Source organism: Stenella coeruleoalba (genome assembly GCF_951394435.1).
Source record: "Stenella coeruleoalba genome assembly, chromosome: 6".
Taxonomy (NCBI): domain Eukaryota; kingdom Metazoa; phylum Chordata; class Mammalia; order Artiodactyla; family Delphinidae; genus Stenella; species Stenella coeruleoalba.
Window position 1 is genome coordinate 65,202,465 of NC_137151.1, and position 24,450 is coordinate 65,226,914.

The window sequence follows — 24,450 nt, forward strand, 5'->3', positions numbered from 1 at the left end:
ATGAGAACAACACTTAACCTAGATGTCTCCATCCGTCTCATTTTTCTATCTATATCACAACAACAGGAGATAATTATGATTCTTACTGGTATGGCTGCCAGGATTCCTGGTGTAACGGACGTCTAGCTGGCCTTCGAGATGTGTTAGGTATTGCTGTTACTAAGGACCCTTATCAGAGGCTCTTACTAGGTCTCTCCTTCCTTTTTCTCAGTGTCCTTTTCTCCTGTTAGGGACCTCCTCCACCTTCTCCTTCCACCCCAGCCTGCTTTCAGCAGTCCCAACTTTTATGTTGAAACTATGGAAATTATCTTCTTTGCTTATAAGGTCTTCGTGATGGTGACAAGATGTATATCATTTACCTTTCAAAAGAGCTTCTTTCAACTGAGCTTTAAAAATATTTAAGACTCTAGGTTTTTTAATTAGAATCCAAATCAGGTAGAGAATCTACTACAAGTCAGAATCTCCATAAAAAAAGAAAGGTTCCTTTCATCCTCTTTGTTTCCTGGTTTATTGCTACCACCATGCTGGAGGCCACTGGTATTTCTCCCCCCTCTTCCTTTGAGTTCACACAGTTCCTCTTACTCCCATAAGAGTTCTAAGTTTAAGTTCTAAGCTTATCCTCTTGCTTAGAGCTAGCCTCTGCCCCCTGAGTGCCAAACCAAGCCCTACTAGACCCACTTGAGATACTCCTGTCGAGTCATCCTTGCCTAACTGTAACCAATAAGGATTCCCTTACTTAGTATTTCGTTGGCTTGTACATACTCAGTCTATACCAACAAGTCATTGACTCACATATTACACTATGTATTCCTCATTCTCTGTTGTTTGCAAACAACAGGAGTAAAATGTGATATTCATGAAGACACATAACAAAAGTGGGCTGAACTCAATTAAAATGGAATTTTATTAGAAGTGTGGAAAGCTCAGTGTGGCCAAATAATAATAACGATAATGATAATAATAGCCACTCTATCAAAAGTGACCACAAATCAAATGTTTGGTACTGTTAGTATTTACTAGAGGAATTATTTTAGAAAGCCTTTTGCAATAAATGCAAACAGCCTTAAAAATGTTCACATTATCAACTAGTGTTCCTCATCTGAACCACAGAACACAGAAAATAATGTGAGTGACTGTTTTCTCAGTTCCCCAAGGATGGTAGTGACTAATAGCCTCTAGATGCAGAGAAGCAATGGTAACTCATTGCAGATAACAGATGCCTTAGGACATTAGGGTTTAATTCTCTCCTAGAACCTCGGTTGAAAAACCTAATTTCCTTTCCATAAATCCATCTTGAGGAAGTAGATGAAAAACAAAATACAGATTTCTGTTAAAAATACATTAAAAGTAAAAGAGAAGAAGTAATACAAATGGCCAAAATTAAGGAGATGACTAAATAAATCAATACACTCTACACAAGGCACTATTAATTAAAATGGTGTTTTGGAGACTAGTGGCATTGGAAACTGCTTATGTATAATGTTAAGTGAAAAAACAGGATACCAATTTGAATAATTTGGTTGATAACTAGGAAGATAAAATCATACATACACATACCTCGACAGACTAAAATACATCAAAATGTTAACAGTGGTCATCTCTACGTGGAAGAATTATAAATGATTTTAAAATTTATTTTCTTGTAGCCTTTTATGGCCCCAAGACAATGTCAAGGGTGCTCGTTAAAATTCAGATTCCTGAGTGCCTTCCTAGACGGGGTAAGTCAGAACTTCTGAATGATTTTAGGAAGGGGTCTAGGTGATCTCTAGACGTACTGAAGTTTGAGAGTTCGTGCTATAGAAAAAACAAGGTACTTCTTTGATCAGTTTTATGAAAACAATTTAGATGAAAATGAAGTCATTCCAATCTCCCCGGGTAGTACAAACCGGAAGGTCAGGACAGCAGGAAGTGAAAAGCATGAATGAAGAGTGTGCATCATCACGAAGCCTGGGCCCCAGACAGCCTCTCCATTTACTCTTCCTTGATAACTCTTTGATCCCACTTTCCTCTCATGTGCTATTATGAAAGCACAGGAGGATAATTTGAGGTCCTCCAGAGTATCTTGCTTCTCTATGACCTATTTTATACAAAAAGAACAAAATAATAGAAAGCAATAATTCATTAAATGAGATACGGATTTCCACTTCCCACAGTGGAATTTGTCTCAGCCTCTCTTCACGAGCAGACATAGAAGATCATCTTAATGATTTCCCTGAAATGAAATTAAAATCTTTTAAATATTGCCATTGCCACCAAGGGACACTGGTTATTCTAGTCTCAGATTGATGCTAGTGGCTCAGCACTTGTCACAGTAAAGAAACAGCTGCCCAGCAGGGATGTGTGTTCCCCAAACCTGGCTTTTGTTTTCTGTCCTGTCCTTTGCTCACGGTGCTAAACTAGAACAGCTGCTTTCTAGATCTTTTCCCATAATATAAAGACTCTTTCTTTTTGATGACTGTCCCACTTGAGGTCTAAGACACTGAGCAGAATTTATTTTACATATTTGTTAGAGGAGGCATATGATTCATGCCCTTTGATGAAGCATTACATTTGCTAGGCTACTCTTCTGTGTCTTTAAACCTGTACCTGGGGGACAGAGGGCACATTTAAATGGCTGGTACTTGAGATTTTGGAGAAGAACTCAGGAGACCAAGAGCAGAAACAAAGGTATTTCATTCCCATTGACTTACAAAAATTATGCAGCTTCTGACTAGACAAAAAAGGTAGCCATGGGGGAACAGAGCTCTAGGCTTCCCGATTCAAATGTCAGGACACTTGGTACAGAATTGAAATCTGCATGTGGTTGACACAGATGTTCACAGTTACTGCCAGCTTCTTACCACTTGCATTTAATAGCAGCATTAAAATGACTATATACTAGTAAACAAACTGTGGTAAGTACAGACAATGGAACATTATTCAGCCTTAAAAAAGAAGGAAATTCTGACACAGGCTACAATGTGCATGAATATTGAAGACTTTATGCTAAGTGAAATAAACCAGACACAAAAAGACAAATATTGTATGATTCCTCTTATAAGAGATACCTAGGGTAGTCAAATTCATGGAAGACAACAAGTAGAATGGTGGCTGCCAGGGGAGATGAGGGGAGAGAGAATGGGGAATTATTGTCAATGGGTACAGAGCTTCAGTTTTGCAAGATGAAAAAAGTTCTGGATATGAGTAGTGGTGATGGTTTCACAATGATGTGAATGGACTTAACTGAACTGTACACTTAAAACTGGTTAACAGGTAAACTTTATGTAACTATTACACAAATAAATTTCTTGAAAATTTAATGATTATATACCATAGATTAAATAACAGCAGGATGTGAACGCAGTCTACACACAAGGGTATAAAGGAACACCAGGCTGGACAGGCTAGTGGCCCCTGCAGGTGTGCTGAAAGACAGGATGGGAGAAGCCAGTGGCCTTTGTGATGTCTCCCCACCTCCACCCTACCAAAGGCCTTGAGACACAGTCCGCCCTTCTTACTTCCACGATAATGCCACCCACCAATTTGCCCAAGAAGGCTTTCTTCTTCAGGAAAGACTGTTGATGAGTACTCTTTACTGTGTGGGAAGAAGCAGGGTGGGATGGCGGGTATGAAAGGAACCAACCTAGCCTCTGGATAAAGGGGGAAAGCCCAGGCCTTGTCCTTACAGAAACGGGATGAGGCATGTTGTCTTGGACTCTTGCCACCTCTGTCGAAGCCCATGGGCTTCTGGGCACATACCCAGCAGCCTCCTATGGCCCTCACAAGGCTTAGGAATGCCCCCTGCATTTCCACTTGACCCAGCCTTCTTGAACAATGCCTAGTTGCTGAGCGTCCCTGTATTTCCTCAAAACAAACAGTCTGTAGCTCAGCTAGCAGTGAGGGGTGAGAGTCAAATAACTAACTTTTTCTAAAATGTTAATGGCTGACAAGGCAAATGTGACCTCCCTTACTTTATTTACTCTTCCTAGCTAAAAGCCATAAAACTCTAAAAGTGGAATTTTTGTCATCCCGCATAAAACAGGGAGGCTGTGTTGCCACCTTCCAAGAGTGGTCTCTGACCCCCAGGCCTAATTTTAGGTCAGGATGATGAATTGATCAGACTTTAAGCTTCTGCTCTCATCACATAATTTCCTTAAGCAGAGAATTTGCATCTCATCATCGTTGTCCCTGCCGGAACCGGCAGAATGCCTTGTATGTGCTGCAAACAATTCTAGAAATACTTAGTGTCTGACTGCATTTCCAAGATACAGACGTGGGTTTTACTGGTCTTCATTCTTTTTTTGGAACCCACAGATTCTTTTCAAATGATTCCTTTCTCCCCCTTCTTCGTGAACATCAGGTAACCTGTGGCATCAACCTATGTGCTTTTTGGCCCACAAAAGCCTGGAGAAAGTGTGTGAGTTAAATTGATCCTAATGGAGGATAAAATAAGACAGACATCAAATCACATTCCTGTCCTGGGAAACTACCCCCCTCCACAGTGTGCATATAATGTAATCAAGAGGCACAGACAGGACCGCTCACTCAGACTTTCTTTGTTGTGTTTGTGCTTAGTGGGTGACTTCAGTTTTGTATAACAGTGGGCTGATCTAATCTCATTTTTCATCCTTCTCAGAGCATCCTGGAGCTGGAGAAGGAAAGAATTCAACTCTTATGCAATAACTTAAACCAGTACTCACAACATATTTCTGTTTTTGGCCAAACCCTGACCACAGTGAGTAGTAAAGAATTCGCCATCTCTGGTATTCATGGTAAGAACTGGCGGGAAACATGTCCTCTGCAACCTTGTTCTGCTTTCCTCGGCATTGCAGTGCCACACGCAGATCCACTGCGCCATCAGCAAGATAGATGTCGAAAATGATATCCAGGCTCTCGTGGAAGAAACCGCAGTTTCATCTACAGAAAATAAATCTGAGTTCCTATTAACTGATTACTTTGTAAGTATGGGATGGAAGGAAGTTTCATTCATGGGAAACCTTAGTCATATACTGAGGGATTCATTTTGAAAAGAATTGAGAGCAATTGTAAAGGAAACAAAAATATTGACTTTTTCACAGTCCGTATAAATTTAAAAACTGTGTGGTTTACAGACTGGGCAATGCAAACCTGTCTTTGGTATTCTCTGCAAGGGAAGAACTCCAAACAGGGTTTTAGCCTGAATCTTTTTTTTTTTTTTTGAAGGAAATATTTTATTTCATTTACTTTTTTAATTTAAAAAATTTTTTTAATTTTATATTGGAACATAGTTGATTAACAACGTTGTGTTAGTTTCAGGTGTACAGCGAAGTGATTCAGTTACACATATACATGTATCTATTCCTTTATAAATTCTTTTCCCATTTAGGTTATTACAGAGTACTGAGCGGAGTTCCCTGTGCTATACAGTAGGTCCTTGTTGGTTATTTTAAATATAGCAGTGTGTACATGTCAATCCCAAACTCCTGATCTGTCCCTCCCCCCAAGACTGAATCTTCACACTCTATAAATACTGTGTATCACATTGGTTTGTCTATTGCTGCATAACAACTTACCCCCAAACTCAACAGCTTGAAGCAAACATTTATTATCTCAGAGTTTCTGTGGGTCAGAAATCCAGGTGTGGGTTAGCTGGGTGCCCGAGTCCCACACAGGGCTGTAATCAAGGTGTCAGCTGGGACCGCAGACATCTCAGTGCTCTACTGGGAGATGATCGGCTTCTAAGCTCACTCACGTGGCTGATGGCAAGCCTCTGGTCCTGGGGAACGGTTTTAGCTGGAGATATCAGTTCCTTGCCGTGTGGGTCTCTCCATCTATGGAGAGCTCACAGCATATAAGCCTGCTTCCCCTGGAACTAGCAATGCAGGAGAGACAGAGCCAGAGTGTCCAAGATGGAAGCATAGTCTTTTATAAGCTAATCTCAGAAGTGACATCTCATCAGATTCTATTTGTTAGAAGCAAGTCAATAAACAGCCCACACTCAAGGGGAAGGGATCACACAGAGGCATGAATCTTAGGAGGTGCAAATTATTTTCTGGTCCTTGCCTTTGAAAAACTTTAACCTAATTAGAGGATTATATCTTTTCTTTTTTCTTCTGGTTTTATTGAGATATAATGAACATACAGCACTGTATGTTTCAGGTGTACAGCACTGTATGTTTCAGGTGTACAGCATAATGATTTGACTTACATACATCATGAAATGATTACACGAGTTTAGTGAACATCCGTTCTCATATAGATAGAACCTTAAAAAAATAGAAAAAAAAACTTTTTCCTTGTGATGAGAACTCTTAGGGTTTACTATCCTAACAGCTTTCATATATAACACACAGCAGTGTTCATTCTATTATCATGCTGTGCGTTACATGCCCAGTACTTACTTATCTTGTAACTGGAAGTTTGTACCTTTTGACCACCTTCATCCAATTCCTCCTCTCCCCAGCGCCCACCTCGGGTAACCACAAATCTGATCTTTTTCTATGAGCTTGTTTGTTTTTGAAGTATAATTGACCTACAACATGATGTTAGTTCCTGGACCACAATACAGTGATTCGATATTTCTATACATTACAAAATGATCACCATGATAAAGTTAGTTGTTATCTGTAACCCTACAAAGTTATCACATTATTATTGACTAATATTCCCCACAATGTACATTTCATACCTATGATTCATTTATTGTGTAACTGAAAGTTTGTACCTCTTAAATCTCTCTCACCTATTTCTTTCTTCCTCTACCCTCTCCCCGTCAACCACCTGTTTGTTCTCTATACCTATGATTCTGTTTTTGTTTAGTTGTGTTTGTTCCTTTGTTTTTTTAGATTCCACTGTAAGTGAAATCATGCAATATTTGTTTTTCTCTGTCTGGCTTATTTCATTTAGAATAATACCTTCTAGGTCCATCCATGTTGTCACAAATGGCAAGATTTCATTCTTTTTTGTGGCTGAGTAATATTCCATTATATATATGACAAATCTTCTTTATCCATTCATCTATTGATGGGAACTTAGGTTGCTTCAGTATCTTGGCTATTGTAAGTAATGCTGCAATGAACACTGGGGTGCATATATCTTTTCAAATTAATGTTTTTGCTTTCGTCAGGTATATACCCAGGAGTAGAACTGCTGGATTGTATGGTAGTTTCTACCAACAGTGTACCACAGTTCCCTTTTCCCCATATCCTCACCAACACTTATTTGTTGTCTTTTTAATGATGGCCGTTCTGACAGGTGTGAGGTGATAGCTCACTGTGGTTCTGATTTGCATTTCCCTGATGATTAGTAATGTTGAGCATCTTTTCATGTGCCTGTTAGCCATGTGTACGTCTTCTCTGGAAAAATGTCTATTCAGGTCCTCTGCCCAGTTTTTAATTGGGTTGTTTGGTTTTTTTGATGTTGAGTTGTATGAGTTCCTTGTATATTTTGGATATTAACCCCTTGTCAGACAAATCATTTGCAAATTTCTTCTCCCATTCAGTAGGTAGCCTTTTCGTTTTGTTGGAAGTTTCATTTGTGTTCATTTGACGTTTCTTCCACTGTGCAAAAGTTTTTAGTTTGATGTAGTCTCATTTGTTTATTTTTGCTTTTCTTCCCCTTGCCTGAGACATATTCAAAAAAAATATTGTTAAGACCAGTGTCAAAGAATGTTCTGCCTGTGTTTTCTTCTAGAAGTTTTATGGTTTCAAGTCTTACATTTAAGTTTTTAATCCATTTTGAGTTTATTAATTTTTTATTGAAGTATAGTTGATTTATAATGTTGTGTTAATTACTGCTATACAGCAAAGTGATTCAGTTATACATATATATATATATTCTTTCTTTATGTTCTTTTCCATTATGGTTTATCATAGGATATTGAATATAGTCCTCTGTGCTATACAGTAGGACCTTGTTGTTTATCTAGTCTATATATAAAAGCTGACATCTGCTAACCCAAACTCCCACTCCATCCCTTCCCCATCCCCCTTCCCCTTGGCAACCACCAGTCAGTTTTCTATGTCCATAATTCTGGTTTTGTTGTTGTTGTTGTCAGTGTTTTCATTTTCTTCGTTTTTTCAATATATATTTTTTTACATCTTTATTGGAGTATAATTGCTTTACAATGGTGTGTTAGTTTCTGCTTTATAACAAAGTGAATCAGTTATACATATACATATGTTCCCATATCTCTTCCCTCTTGCGTCTCCCTCCCTCCCACTCTCCCTATCCTACCCCTCTAGGTGGTCACAAAGCACCGAGCTGATCTCCCTGTGCTATGCGGCTGCTTCCCACTAGCTATCTATTTTACGTTTCTGTTCTGTAGATAGGTTTATTTGTGTCATATTTTAGATTCCACATATAAGTGATATCATATGGTATTTGTCTTTCTCTTTCTGACTTACTACACTTATTATGATAGTCTCTAGTTGCATCCATGTTGCTGCAAATGGCATTTTTCTGTTCTTTTTATGGTAAGTAGTATATACATTGTATATATGTACCGCGTATTCTTTATCCATTTGTCTGTCAGTGGACATTTAGGTTGTTTCCATGTCTTGGCTATTGTGAATAGTGCTGCTGTGAACATAGGGGCGCATGTATCTTTTTGAATTACAGTTTTGTCTGGATATATGCCCAGGAGTGGGATTGCTGGATTATATGGTAATTCTATTTTTAGTTTTCTGAGGAAACTCTATACTGTTTTCCACAGTGGCTGCACCAACTTACATTCCCACCAACAGTGTATGAGAGTTCCCTTTTCTCCACACCCTCTCCAGCATTTGTTATTTGTAGACTTTTTAATGATGGCCATTCTGACTGGTGTGAGGTGATACCTCATTTTAGTTTTGATTTGTGTTTCTCTGATAATTAGTGATGTTGAACATCCTTTCTTGTGCCTGTTGGCCATCTATATGTCTTCTTTGGAGAAATGTCTCTTTAGGTCTTCTGCCCATTTTTGGATTGGGTTTTTTGTTTTCTTGTTGTTGAGTTGTATGAGCTGCTTGTATATTTTGGAAATTAAGCCCTTGTCGTTCGCATCTTTTGCAAATATTTTCTCCCATTCTGTAGGTTGTTTCTTCGTTTTGTTTATGCTTTCCTTTGCTGTGAAAAAGCTTGTAAGTTTGACTAGTTCTCATTTGTTTATTTTTGTTTTTATTTCTATTGCCTTGGGAGACTGACCTAAGAAAACATTGGTACAATTTATGTCGGAGAATGTTTTGCCTGTGTTCTCTTCTAGGAGTTTTCTGGTGTTATGTCTTATGTTTAAGTCTTTAAGCCATTTTGAGTTTATTTTTATATATGGTGAGAGAAAGTAATCCAGTTTGATTCTTTTGCATGTAGGTGTCCAGTTTTCCCAGCACCATTTTTTTTTTTTTTTTTTTTTGTGGTACGCGGGCCTGTCCCTGTTGTGGCCTCTCCCGTTGCGGGGCACAGGCTCCAGATGCGCAGGTGCAGCGGCCATGGCTCACGGGCCCAGCCGCTCCGCGGCATGTGGGATCCTCCCGGACCAGGGCACGAACCCGCATCCCCTGCATCGGCAGGCGGACCCCCAACCACTGTGCCACCAGGGAAGCCCCCAACACCATTTTTTGAAGAGGCTTTTTCTCATTGTATATTCTTCCTCCTTTGTCATAAATTAATTGCCATTCCAGAGGCTTATTTTGAGGACATTTAGGTGATTACTATCACATGACCTTCCTTGCTAAAAACTGATCATTGTCCCTGGTCAGAGCCCAGACATCTTGCCTGTTTGCTCTCTTGGGCTAAATTCTCTATCTTCTTGGGTCAGGTCATGCCTCAAAGATTTTGTCCTTCACTCCCCTCTTGTTAGTTTTAATTGTAGTGTTCTAGATGCTGATCGTTAATTACCAAAATCTGCAGGAAAAACTCCTGGTTGCTCCTTCCTGGGCCCTCTGCTGTATTTCACTCAACTTCCAAGGTCCAGTCTGGGAGGCTCACCCCTCTCTCTGTGTAAAACTGGACCACTGGTCATGTCCTCCTATAAAAGTATAGCCAAAACCAACATCCCAGGACCCCCACTCAGGGAACAAGAGATGAGGGGAGAGGGGAAGGCAGTTAGATCTGACATAATAATGAATTCTGACCGGCTTTCTCCTTCCCACCATCTAAACAGCAATAAGTGGCTGGCTGTTTCTTTAATTGAATCTTTTTTTCCAACCCTGGCAAAGGCAAAGCAAATTAGCAATAGCAATGTCTGTTAAAGCGGAAACAAAGGTAGAGATGGAAGTGGAAAGGAAGATTTGATTACATGGGGAAAGTACTTTTTTTTTTTTTCTTCCAAACCGTGTAGGTGATCACTGAGATGGGAAAATGTACAATAAAATATATCTATTACTTTCTTGTAAAAATGCCTCTATCAGCTAACCTGTCAATAAAATAAGGGTCATTCTCCTTGAAAATTTGACTAAGCTCCTATTGAAATGTAAAGAAGTAGCCACAATGGTTTATCTTATTTGATGTGCCCATGGGAATTTTTGGTTTCTATGCCATTTCAGTGCAGCAGAACTAACGACTATGTATCTGTTGTCTAAGAGAATGGACTGTATCTCCAAATGGGTGAATAGGATTGTCCTAATATTCTTAAAGCAAAACACCTCCAAAATCTGACTTTATAGTCATTGGCAATAAGTGTAGACTGGCTTTTATAGAGTGCTATGAAATGTACATGGACGAGGGTAAGACAGGAGAACTATCTGAATGTGAATATTGGAGGGCTGGTGATCAGTGTGAAAAATATTTGTAAGGTTACTGTAAAGGCCATGTTCAAAAGATTGTATCTGCAGTTTAAATGCCTCCTCTGGTTTTGATCTTCTTTCTGACAAATTTTTGAAAGAGAAGGACAAATTTAAGTTAACGACGGCAGTTTAATCTGTCTCAAGTTGATCCAGTAGTGATCTATCCGTGGAAATACATTTGTGAACAATATAGGCATCCCCAAAGAAACCAAATGAAGTCTTGGACTGGCATGAGAGTCAGATTATGAGGTGCATTCCTCCAGCAAGGAAGGACTGAGGGTTGGACTGAAGCATCCTTGCAGTTCACTCGGAGCTCACCTGCAGAGGTAACGTCAGCTTGGGCCTCAGCCTCAGGCAGACATGTGAAGGAGTGGACTCTGGTGGAGAATTGGGAGTCACAGGAGTTGGGTTTCATCAGTAATTACTTACTAGCTGTTTCGTCTTGGGCCTTCATTTATTTCTGAGTGTCACAGGTAAAATGGGGAGAATAAAACCAATCTCGTCGAGTTGTTATAAGAATCACAGAGTCACATGTAATAAAGGATATAGAGAAAATTTTTATAATATATAATACACAGTATGTATATTAAATATTTTAGTCTCTACATTATATTTTTGTAAAGGCTATTATTCTCTTTGCTCTAAATCTTCTCTTCTCTTTCTTCAGGACAGTCTATCTAAAGCTAATCTCTCCACCACTATTCAGGGTCCTCGCTTTTCTCCTTCCTACCAGATAAGTCCTGACTCCTGCACTTCCATCTTCAGTCATCAGTTTTCCCTTTCTCCAAGGTTTCTGTCCATCTACTGCACTTCTGTTCAGCCACCTCCCAACCTGACCCTAACATTCTTTTTCTTTTTTCACATAAAGGTTTTAATCATTTTAAGTTGCATATCACTGTAGGATATTTGCTTTGACTTGTTACTAGGCATTTAAACTGTGTCCTAACATCCTTTTTTTTCTTTCAACTCTGGAAATAATGTATATGAAAGCTCTGCTATTGTTAATGGTTCTCATAACCTACATGATAAAATCCCTACTTCAGCCTGAAAATCTGACCTAAACTACTTAGACAATTTTTTCTTCCACTACATTTGCTCAAGCAACTGGTCTGTTTATTGTTCCCCATACATTTCACACAACTCTCCCTCTGTCCTTTGCTTGTGCCATTTCTCTGGCAAGGAGTACCCTTTGCCCTCCTACCCCTCAACTGAAATGTGCTGGTTAAGTCAGCTAGTCTCCTTGAAACTTTCATGCCCCTTCCCTTGGTGAGCCACATGCTCCTATGAAATAGCCATAGTAATGTTCACCCTCCAAGAATAATTTTTATCTATTAAAGAAAGCGCTCAGCTATACACTTACAAGTTGTAAACGAGGAGCTGTCTTCTTATTCAGTAGGTCTAGAAAAGGTAGACCAATCTGTAGAAAACCAGAGGTTACCCTGCTTTTATTTTTTTTTTCTTTTTTCTTCCATCAAGTTAAAATTGAATACAGTCAGTGAAAGTCTCAGTGCAACTAGGAGTAGCAACTATTACTTTTTTCCCTTTAAATTGTTAAACTTCCTTTTTTTTTCCTAAAGGAAGAAGATCCTAAAAATGCAATGAGTAAAGAGCGACAGGCATCTTCAATAAAGTCAAAACTGTTGAGACTGCAAAAAGATATTGAAAAAGCCTCGCGAGACCAGGAAGGTGTGTAATTACCTCTTTGACTGGCCTGGTAAGGGAAAGTATTCTACTCGGAGGTTTCATCCAAAGTTAGGGTGATTCTGCTTTTGCTGACTGGTGCAGAGATCATCTCATTTAAAAGACCAAATATAAAACCTAATTTGTGTGAATAAAGAAAAATGAAAAAGCAAGGAGAGAGCAAAAAAAATTGAAAATGACATTCTGGTCTGTGAGATCTATACAAGTACTATACCACCATTTCCAGAAGTGTAGCATTTTACAGTGTTGCTGAAATTGGCTGATATGAGGGACAATTTGTTTGGTTTAAAACACAGTAAACCTCCTGTGTACAAGGCTTTTCATTTTCTTGTGTTTATTTATTTATTTCCCCCATATTTATTTTATTCTATTGGGGGGTGCTAATAGGTTGTTTTTAAATTTTTTAAATTTATATAAATTTTTTTAATTGAAGTATAATTGACGTACAACACTACATTAGTTCTAGGTGCACAACATAATGATTCAGTATTTCTATACATTACAGAATGATCACCACTTGTTTGTTTCTTTTTAAACTAACTTCCTGAATGATGTGAAAGTCATTCAAATTAAATCCTATACTTAGACGTTAGGTATGTGAGAACGTGAAGCAGCTCTGAAGTGTTACAGGTAATAAAAACAACTCTACTTTTATGATTCTGATATGTAGAGCTTATTTTATGTGGACCAGAGAACCCTGTTGCAATGTAATACTTGAGAGGAAATCCAAGAGAGCAAAATGTTTAGAATGTAAATATCAGTGGAGGAGAGCTTAACATGGGGGTAAATGTTAGGAATCCACCATGGAATGGGTCAACAAGGAGGATGCAAAATCTCATCTTGAAAAATAACAATCAAGACTCCTTAAGCACCTGCATTTCTCAAATCCCATTAAATGAAGGTACAGGTCACCCATTCAGTAAAGTTTAGTAACAACTACACACAGAAACAGGCCCAGCCATTTGGGAAATGCTCCCGGCATCACTTCTGGGCTCAGGCTCCCTCCGAGTATAACCACCTGCCAGTTGTGTCCCACTAGGACCAGAGGAACAGAGACTGACAGCCTTATTTCACTTTCAGGCCTGGAACGAATGCTGAAAGCATACTCCAGCCACCCCTGCTTCTCAGACACAGAGAGCCAAAAAAGCACAGCAGCCTTAATGGACGAGGTAAACATTTGCAGAATGCCATTTCCTAGATTTAATGATGAAGGAGCTATTTTGGGAATGCTTGTTTTCTGGACCATTTGACCTCTGTTTGCCTTTCCTTTCTCATGACATAGAACAGTCTAGTCAGAGAGCTTGTACACTCAGCTCCTTGACAAGTGGTTTGAGGAATCTGGAAAAATCCAGCTACTTAGAAATGTTTGATTTAGTGTCCTCCCAGGGGGGAAAAAAAAGGTGCCTAAAATAGAATTCCCCCAAATAGAATCATTCAAGTAAGGTCTGAAGACCATGTGTACTTTACTCCAGTTAACAGATGTGACCAAAAACACAGCGTCTGCATTCAGAGAGGCCTGCATCTAGCTCTGCCTTTTACAGGGACCTGGGACAAGTTTAGTTTTCTCATCTTTAAAGAGGGATGTTGCTACCTAAGGGGTTTTGTGAGGATGATGCATTATTTAGAAAATGCTAGCACAGGGCACAGAGGAGAATTGAAATCCTGGTAATTATCATTGAGATGCAGTTTTCCATTCATCCTTGAGCTAACATCAGGGTCTTCCGAGTATAACAGGGGAAAGGAGAGATGTGGCCACACAGAAGGAAGATGGCCGACTGGGGTGTGAGGCAAGAGCTTCCAGGGAAACAAGGAAAAAAACTTCAGAGGCCAAGGTTGTTTTGAAGGAAGGGGGACATACTGTCAGCGGAGGGCAGGGAGAGGCACCTCCGGGCCTTGTAGCTGAAAGGCTGGACTGCGGCAGCCCCGAGACATTTGTTGGGATTTGTGGGCAATGCAGCCTCTTCAGAAGAACCCACATTATAAGGGCAGTTAGTAAAGGCCCATGAATTTTAAACAGGAATAAAAATGAACAGATACTATGACCTATGTGTACAAGATACAGGGTTTCTGCTGTGATTGGAGAGGAAGTTGACTGCGGTTAATCTGAGAAGAATTCAGGAAGAGATCAAAATTTTATCAATGTTTTGAAGGATCCAGGAAGCTGAACCAGCTTTCCTTACCTTGCACGTAGTCTAAACAACTCTCTTGTAAAAGTAGGTACCTAATAATTCTGTCCAAATGAGCAATTTCAATAGTTCTTTGGTAAAAGTAGACAGATGCAGCCAGGTACAGTTTATCTGTTTTTTAGCAGTGGCTTCCTTTAATGGAGGTGGTGTTACAGAAATAAACCTGACACTTTCTGTGAAAAGACAGGCCTGAATTCTGTTCACTTGGGAACAGAGGTCTAATATCCTTGCAGTGACATATGGCTACAATTTTTATAAAATTATAAAACAGGCTGTTAGACATTTTCTGTGACAGCATAAAATGTTTAGTTAATTAATTCGATGTAAATGATATTTACCAAAAGAAAGTCATATGGAGCATTTTATGATAGCATTAAGATTTAAGTTTATTTCTTTGGGTTCTTGCATAAAATTTTGTCATTGACATAGAACACGTTATTAGGATCATCTTGGTACACAACTGGCCTGATTCACACAGTGGAGGATGCAAGATGGGAGATGATCTGACCCCTGAATTTATGGTGTTTATGATCTAGTGATGGAGCAAATAAGAGCCTTCAAAGAGTAGGTGCCAAATATCCGTGTAATTCGGTCACGCATGTCCGCCTCTAATGGAAGGAAACTCATGATAGTGGTAGACTGATTTTGTGTTACGCAGAGAAGGTTTCTTGCAGGGAGAAGCTCTGTTTCACAGAAATGCTTCCTAATTCATTGACTCTTGGTTCTTGAAGTGCTATATTTGAAGCAAGAATGTTGGCAAGCCATATTCTCCGGGAAATTGTTGTGGAAACTGGAGGTATTTAGAGCAGATATTGTCTTTGGATACCAGAAGGAGCACCACAGAGCAGAGAGACTTGATCTGTGATGCTCTCAAGTGCAGACTAGATCTAAGGCTAGAAGCTATGGGGGAGCTTTTGATTTCATCCTAGCTGAGCCTGCCCACTATGCAGTGGATTGTTCCAAGGATTAGAGCCCTTCCCCATCGATTGGAGGTGTTTGCTCCATGGCTGTGACCCCCTGGCCGGGATGTTAGGATTAGAAACCCCCAGGCGGGAAGTGTGGAAAAGGGAGAGACAATGGTGAGGAGAAGATTGGATAAGCAGACCCCTTCCAATATTTAGATTCTATGATTGGATTTACAACTTGACAGAGAAGTCATTATAAAGTTTCTAGCTCAAGGTCAAATCAGAACAGGAGAGACTAGGAGAATAGCTTTAGTTTCAGTCTTTATTTTTATATTCAAATACCCCAGAATATGGTTTCTAGTTTCCAGAAGTGTTACTGCAGACTTTCTGGGTAATATAAGACCTCACCTCTTCAAGAAACAATAACATAAACGACAAAACCCTGACTCACATCATTTTAGTTTGATTCTATTGATAAGAGTTCACTTCTGTTCTTTATGTTAAGTGCCCATGGCACCATTGCCTTTCTTCAAAGCCTTCCGAAAGCCTACCTTCTGCAATCAACACTTATTATTCTCTACCTCATTCCTCAGCAGAAATTCGAGTAAAGCGATTCATTGCCACAAAATGCTGAGTAATATACCTATCAAGGTTTCTGGTTTACCTTATTTACAAGGGTCTAGAATACGACACACTCAACAACTAAGGCTTTCCTCTAGACTACTTAAAGTGTCCATTGTTTTTCTCTCTTCAGCATTTTCTGCATATGAGTTGCAAATGAGTTGAATGTGTATTTTTCTGGACCTCTTTGTCATTTTGGAAGTTATCCTGATATCCCTTTACCCACGCAGTTGTGCCTCAAAATTTTCTAGAAGTTTACTCATATGGTCAAATGATGTATCCACAGAATAACTTGAAACTAATGCTTTTGCAAGCAAACGCCTATAAACTGTCATCCGTCTTAGCAGAACTTGAGCAAAGACCTCAACCCAGCCATGTCTGTAGTAACTCCATCTTCAAGTGGAAAGAAAAGGTAAGCATTTAAAAGGTTGGCTATAATTTCTGGACTGGGCTTGCTGGGTGGAATGGCTTAAGGCAGCAACAGGCCAAAAAAACTGTTACGAATTATATATGCCATATGCTCAAATCCCCAGTCGCACAATTTTAAGATACATTTATTTATTTTTTGAGCACGGTAACAAGAGCTAAACACAAATGAATACATGCTTTGTATTCATATATAAATTAATGAGTTAAAAACACTTTGGGTTCCTTCTTCCTTCTCATACTTCTCACTTTATCCTTTGAACATGCTGTTATAGTAAAATTTCTATTAAATCAAAATCTTAGTATTCATACAGACCTGAATTGTAAGATTTTGTGATATGCAGTAGTCTCATCCATTTAACATAGTTCCTAATGTAGAGAATGCGTGTGCACAATTTGAAAAATTCACACACATGAATTTTCCCAGTGTTACACTCTAGGAATTGATGAGCGTGTGAATATACGCAGGTAGCTGTTTTCCATTTCCTACAAGAAGAAGGAGCTGTAACCACCTTGTGATGAAGGGACAGTTTTCTTTCTAAGAGACTCAAGCTCTAAAAGGGTCTCAGTCATTTACACAGAGTCATGATCATTTCACTTGCTTTAAAACCAAGTTGAATTTGTAGAAGTAATGCTGGAAATGTTACTATTTGGCCTAGGGGTACAGGTCAGAATTGCAAATACAGGCTATAAAATATGGTAATTGTCTAATTCTGAAAATATTAAGGTCTCAGAAACAAGAATGTGTTAGAGTAGGGTTTAGGAATGTATTGAATTTTTTCTTTATACCCTCCTCCCAACAATTGAAAAACAAATTCCTGAGGAAAACAGCTGCAGAATAGTTACTTTTCGCATACTTTTGATGACAATGTTGTAAAGAATGACTTTTTTTTTTTTTTTTTAACTATTCAAACAGCAGCAGACACATAGTTCTGTAAAAATATCTCGGCCTTTTCTGACAAAGAGATTAGAGAATGTTGTGAGCAGGTCATCTTCTGGTGGGCAGAGAATTCCAAGTTCTTCATCTACAGGTAATCTCATGCCCAGAATAATGTGGGGCTGGATCCTATCAGTAAGGCACGTTGCCAAAATTATATTTTATTTTCAGAGCCACATTGACATAAATCGGCTCAAAGAAATTTACGTTTCAATTAGGACTGATTAATTTGTTAAAATGTGTAGCTTTCTGTGCAAATGTCATCCAGAAGGTGGGAAGGACTCAAGAAGATTGGAGGGTTGGGAAAAGAATTCTCTAATATGAGAAGGTACCTCCAGTCACTGGCCTCCATGTTATTCAGACAGCCTGCAGTTTGCTGCCCACACACTCAGCCTGGAAACATTGGGAGGACTCTACAGTTTTGTCTCCACAGACTCCTCCAAAGTGCCATGCAAATCCCAACCTCTTTTCAGGAAACACGGTGATCCCAAGGCCTACCCATCCGCTGTGTTCAGCCACCTGACTTAGTCATTTTCCATCCACACCCCCACTGCCTTTTACCTTTCAACACACACACACACACACACACACACACACACGCAAGCACCCATCATCTGTCATTGTTCAACTATAGTTACCATAACATTGACTCTCTAGATTCTTGACTAGAACTTGGCAAAAAAGTTTCAATCAAACCCAGGCCATTGTAGTCCACATGGTATGTTAAAGACTCGTGGTTGCATCATTGAGAAACAGTTCCCTAAGTACCTGGGGATGATGGAGGAAGCACCTGCTCCAAGTGTCTCCTATCTATTCCTGATTGGCAAAACTGGTGCTGGTTTTCCAAAACATGAATACAGTTACCACACAGCTTAGCTAACTGATGTTGATTAAGCTCACGTGGGAAACAGTTTAAAATTGTCATCATTATTAATACTACAGTAACTTTTTGTCCAGACTTACTTTCTATGTTAGAGCTTTTGATTATGTAATATACACAGTTCGTCCACATAGTATGTACATCAGAAATGGTTACTGAATCAGAGAATGAATGTTATATACAATTATAAACTTTCCTTTTGGGAAGATTTCAGTATATTTAAGCTCTGCACTACACGGCTGAAAAACTAGACCACTTCCCACCATGTTCACCTTGCCTACTGACCCCGCATTAGTCATTATAACTTGATCCAACTTTCAGCCTCCGGTGTGACCCAGCTCGGCAATGGGCTTTGCAAGGCCTTATATTCTTTCCAAGCCAGGCAAGATGATGAACTGAATTTGGAAAAAGGTAAGAATCATTCTCAAATAGTTGAATTGCCTTCCCATGTTGAAATTTTTAACTTGAAAAAAACTCTTGTCTTAGCCTTAAAAGTTATTACCAGGTCATGCATTCATAGCCTGGCTGTTAACAGACTAAGTTCAAATCTGTTATTGGACTGACTACTTATTCTTTCGTTTCTTCTTCCCTCTTAGATGTTTGCTGAAGAACAAAGATAAATAAATAATTGCAGTTTGTCTTAAAAACAAGGATATGTATTACTCTTAACCAAATGAATATCTCTTATATATTAATTTTTTGTCAAAGTATAATTGATTTGCAAGGTTGTGTTATTTTCAGGTGTATGGCATGGTGGTTCAGTTACATATACATGTATATATTTATGTGTGTATGCATGTATAGATATATATACGCACATATATAATATACATCTGTATATATACACACACATACATGTTCTTTTTCAGATTCTTTTCCATTATAGGCTATTACAAGATATTGAATATAATTCCAGGTGCTATACAGTAGGTCCTTGTTGTTTATCTCTTTTATATATAGTAGTGTGTATATGTTAATCCCAAATTCCTAATTTATCCCACCCCCCCTTCCCTTTCGGTAACATAAAATTGTTTTCTATGGAAAAAAAAAAGTTATTACCAGGTCAAAGCAGTTCAGGTTTATAATCACTCTTCTTAGAAGATAAAGATAAAGCACATCAAAAAGAAAGCTCATATGATAAAAATAGCTAACACATATTTGGTGTTTACTAGGGGCCAGGCATTGCTGCAAACACATTGTCCAATTTAATATTCCTAAAAAACGTTTGAGGTTGGTATTATTTATGCCCATTTTATGACTGAGGCGACTGAGGCACAGAAGGGTTAAGTACTTTGGCTAAAGTCACCAGGAGTAGTGGCACAGGATTTGGACTCAGAAACTCAGAGTCACGCTCTTAATCACAGTGCTCCATTGGGGTAGAACGTCAGTAATGGAAAGTTATCAGAGAGGTAGCCCCACCTTTTTCCTTTTCAGAAAGTTACTCATACAAGAATGTGAAGTGACTTCCTCTCATGGCTTAGTCTAAGTGCCAGTTCTAAACCCGGTCAAAGGACTCCCAGCTTAGTATTTCTCATGCTTCTCTCTCAAAAAAGGGTTTTATGCCCAATTAAAGGAATCAGACCCCCTTCTTTGTGTCACAGATTTTTGTTTAACGTGGAAAGGTTATTATATGATGGATGGTGTAGACCCCAAGATTATTAAACAAGAAAAAGTCACCAGCCTCAACTTTCTCTGTGTGTCCAATTAGCAACCACATTTGGATGGTAAGCTAAGGCAGGGATCTGGAAATGAAATGGTTAGTGAGAAAGAATTGTGTCATAGGAGAAAATTTATAATCCATGACCAGGACATGGTGCCCAGAACCAACAGAAAGTTGAGATGGATTTTGCAGCCAAACAACAGCCAACCATGTATTTGCTATTGGTTCATAGGTGCTTCCTTTTCAGTTTGCCAGTCAGAGTTCTCCAGGCAGTTACTTTTCCTTGTAGCTCAGACATAAGTAAAAACAAGAAAAAAGCAAAGTAGACTCTCTCCTGCATGCATCTTAAATCAATGTTGCCTTTAATTTAAAAGTTTTCAGTGTTATAGAAGTCAGTTCATTACTCATCATGTCATCCTAAGGCTGCCTACACCAGTGAGTAAATGAAATGCAGTAGTCCCACTTTCCATATGAATTAAAACACACTTCCCAGATGCCACCTAGAACCCAGGGTCCTGAGTCTGAGTTACATAGTTAACACAAATTGATCATCTTGTCTTCAGTTCTGTTGGTTGCAAAGCCTACTTATACATTATATCCTGTGGGTTCTTTAAATGGAACGAGTTCGTTGGAGGCTTAGGGAAGCTGGTGATAAAATTTTAAGTTATTCGTTTGAATTCCGATAGTAGGCTGTGTCAATCTACTGACCTGAGAGAACTCATTAGATGGAGACCTTAGCCTGAGAGTGATCTCCTGCAAGAATAAATAGTGATGTGACTAAGGACAGATAGAAGGGGGATCAATGGTCTCCTTTGCCTTAGAAAGAAAATTACTGGGGAGAAGAATGAAAGAAAGAAAGACTGAAAATGACCTCATGATGATGCTTAAAGATCAAGTAGCTCTTGGATCCTTAAGGAAGTGGATATTTCCACTTTGATGTACAGGAAGCAGCCAGAGAGAAAGGACTCTCTCTTACAAGACAGGGAATAATGTGTTTTTTTTCTTTTTAATAGAGAATTAGAGAAGAGCCATGGGTTTCCTAGGAATTCTGTTTATTTGAATCATTGCTTTAAAGGAGTATTTTCCTCAAATTGATATTTTATTCAAATTATCTACATTGTTGAATAGGGAGTTATATTGTCATGCAAAGCTGTGAGTTGGAACTTTGGACTCTGAAGCTGGCTCATATAATGGAGAGAAGCTGCCTCGATCTAAAGAAAAGTCTGGAAGCTTGAGACATACTCTTAGTAGTCAACACACCAAACTATTTTGGCCACCAACATGAGGAACCCTTAAAGCACAGACACCAAGAAAGAGTTTGGGGATGACCCATCACCTCTATCCAAAGTGAGCCAGGCAGCACGAGGACATAGGATCCAAAGTGATTTTGTTTTTAATCCAACTATTTTATGGCACAACTTGTTGTCCATTACCTTACTCTTTTTAATATTCTCTGCATTCTGCCTGCTTTGTGCAGAGGTGGTCAATAAATTTTGCTTCATCTGAATCACATGCAGAAAAATGATGCTACCACGTAACTCCTTGAAAGCAGGATCTCCTTAAAAACTGTCTTACTGATCAGACTCGGGCACATGCTTAAGTGCAGAAACCCACTTGTTTATATGTATGTGCATTTTTACAGGTGACATTGTGACTATACACAAGAAGAAGGATGAAGGATGGTGGTTTGGTTCTTTAAAGGGAAAAAAAGGCCATTTTCCTGCTGCTTATGTGGAGGAACTCCCTTCAAATGCCGGGGACACATCTTCACAAGCGTAAGCAAGATTCTGAAGGCATCGCCTTACACTCTGTAAATTATACAATGTGGTGCAAATAAAGACAAATGCTGTGATCTTCTGTCTTTCTAACTGGGTGATGGTGATGTGACCTGCATGTCACAGTGCTTTGCACTTAGTTCTTTGAAACAGAGTCAGAAGATTGAGAGTAAAGGGAGGTGGGAAAGAGGCCTGATGGCTCCTAGAGTTTTCTAATTCTAAGAGACCCTAGAGATAACCTAATACAGCCTCTGCTCACAGAGAGAGAGAAAACTGAGTCCAGGCAGTTCAGCCTGAAGTCAGTCTTCTGGTAGCACAACAGAGATTAGGACACAGATGTCTTTTTTCCTGGGGTCTTGGGTGGAAATAGCCACAGTAGGCCCACCAGAGGTCAAGCAGTGTCAGGGAGATGGGGAAGAACACAGATCAAGTCCAAGAAGAAGAGCATAGCAGAGACAGGCAGGCAAGGCACCAGTGAGACAGACCCAGGTTAAGGACGTTAGAATAAAGGACCAGAAGCCAAGGCAAAGAGGCGGTGTGGTCGGAAGAGAGGGTGGTAGACGAGGACCATGTACCAGGCAGAGGATTTCAGGGTAGAATGGAGTACCATCCTGAGCCAATGACCTTCTGAGGTACCCTCTACCCACAACCAGAACTGCTCTTAGAGTGAGGTCAAGTGTGAGCCAGAGACGGCTGGGGATCAGAGGATAAGAGCAAGGCAGATAGGAAAAGGTTAGGAAGGAGACAGACAGTGCCAGAAATTTCATGCCTCCTTGCCCAGCTGGAAACTTCATACGCCAATTCAGAAACCAGGAATTCTGCACTTCCCTTCCAGGTCACGATGAAAGGAATACCCTAAGCAACTTCCTAGTGAAAGACACTTTAAGTGCTAATGAGTCTCTAGTTTGGATGGAAAGTTCTAGAAACTAGCATTTACTTGTCAAAATGGAAAATTTAGAGAGATTTATGCTGCTTCCTCAAATGCCCTATAACGGGAAAAGGTTGAGAATGAGAAGGTTCCCCTCTTCCCGAGGGGAACATTTTAGAATGAAGAGAACTGGTACAGCAGCATCTTTCAGAAAATGACCTAAGTCAGTCTGGAGACCACACTCTCCATTGAATGGAAGGTCAAGGTACTGATGATAATACATCTGGGCAGATTTACTTTTGTGCCAAATAGACAGTCTGGCATTAAAGGAGTAATTAAAACCCATTCTGTTACTCTCCTGCCCTCTACCTCTGTTTATTTTTTTATCCTGTCAAATTTTATATTTTCACAAAGGAAATTTTCAAACCAAGGTACATATATTTTTTTATACTCTGCACCATTACACTCCTATAGCAGGATATAACTAACACATAGAGATATTTATAGATACAGATATCAGACCCGAAGGAGCACAAGTAAAATTTGTTATGTGAGACATAACTTACTTACAGCCTAGAACAGATCAGAAGTTTTAACGTCATCCTTAATGGTGTATTAATGAAGACTTTCCACACGTAGAAAGTAGGCTGAATAACAGGCCATTAGACCATGAACTGAGATTTTGAATTTACATTTCCTCTTCATCTGACTTCTTTCCATTAAGCCTTGATGGATAAAAAATTGTATAGCAATTGACTGTAGCCTACACTCGATCATTTGTATAGAGAAAGTGATGATAATGGTGGTTGGGCCCTGAAACTCTTTGGAAGTAATTTTCAAAGAAGGGGGGGGCCTCTCTTTCTTCATAAAGCAGTTTTACTTTGTACAGACATACATGGTTTTCCTGGTTTAAAATGTTGCTGCAAATCCTTTTTGCATCTGTGATGATATGTAATTTTTAAACTTCAAAGAAATACTATAGTCTTAAACCAAATAAAAATACAAATATTGTTGGGGATAACAGACTTGGATATCTTTTTAGAAGGGGAAGAACTTTCTGGCAGGACAGGTACGGATGGTACGCCTTAGATTTAGGTAAAAATTAAGTGCATATTGGTAAGAATAATGATGTGCCCAAGTCTTCCACAGAGACTAAAATAATTTTTAATATGAATACTTTTAAACTTTTAATTGGGCTTTCTTAATTATACTCCACTAGGCAGTTTTCATGTCGGGAAGTTTTTAGCAACACTAACAACCTGAAATATAGGCAGTAGAGGGAGGTCTGAGCCAGATTTTCACTAAAAATATCAAAAGCATTACTCTGTCTTCTTTCAGGTAGAGTAAAAGCTTACTATCCATTATCCTGTCAACCAGAAAGATTTTTTTTGCATTTTCAATTACTCATAATAATATTCACAATGAATATTATGATCCATTTGGATCCATCAAAAAGTAATACAATATTTAGTTTGGGTTAAATTTTATTGTACAGTATCTTTAGGCTTTAACTGATTAGTAATTGGAGCATAATGTAACTTGTTCCAGCTTCCAAGAAAAAGTCTCCCCTCCCCCAAAGTCTTGATGGCCTTGGGGGTAATCAGCCTAATTTGGAGAATCAAAATAACAACACATCCCATTGCCTGTGGCAATGTTAGTAGGAAAAATGTCTAACTCAGGGAAGATGGGCCTGGGGGCAGGGGATCATGAGAAGGTGGGATTTTGAAGGGCGAACAGAAGTTACCATACAGAGTGGCTGGGGCACTATCACTC

The 24,450-nt window shown here is 39.2% G+C and overlaps 1 protein-coding gene across 5 annotated transcripts in view; it reads left to right on the forward strand.

Annotated features, from left to right (window-relative positions):
* NOSTRIN (nitric oxide synthase trafficking) overlaps nucleotides 1–24,450 on the forward strand; it is a 70,374-nt gene that overhangs the window by 41,538 nt on the left and 4,386 nt on the right. For 3 of the 5 annotated variants that reach the window (XM_079924472.1, XM_079924473.1, XM_079924471.1), the window contains exons 8-15: nucleotides 4,616–4,714; nucleotides 4,812–4,937; nucleotides 12,296–12,404; nucleotides 13,500–13,588; nucleotides 16,418–16,543; nucleotides 17,474–17,588; nucleotides 18,696–18,785; nucleotides 21,677–23,037. In XM_079924472.1, coding sequence (XP_079780598.1) covers nucleotides 4,616–4,714; nucleotides 4,812–4,937; nucleotides 12,296–12,404; nucleotides 13,500–13,588; nucleotides 16,418–16,543; nucleotides 17,474–17,588; nucleotides 18,696–18,785; nucleotides 21,677–21,813 — 891 coding nt within the window. In that variant the 3' untranslated portion in view covers nucleotides 21,814–23,037. Of the gene's footprint in view, nucleotides 1–4,615; nucleotides 4,715–4,811; nucleotides 4,938–12,295; nucleotides 12,405–13,499; nucleotides 13,589–16,417; nucleotides 16,544–17,473; nucleotides 17,589–18,695; nucleotides 18,786–21,676; nucleotides 23,038–24,450 lie in introns of those variants that run through there. The other 2 variants (XM_079924469.1, XM_079924470.1) reach the window with 2 other exon arrangements.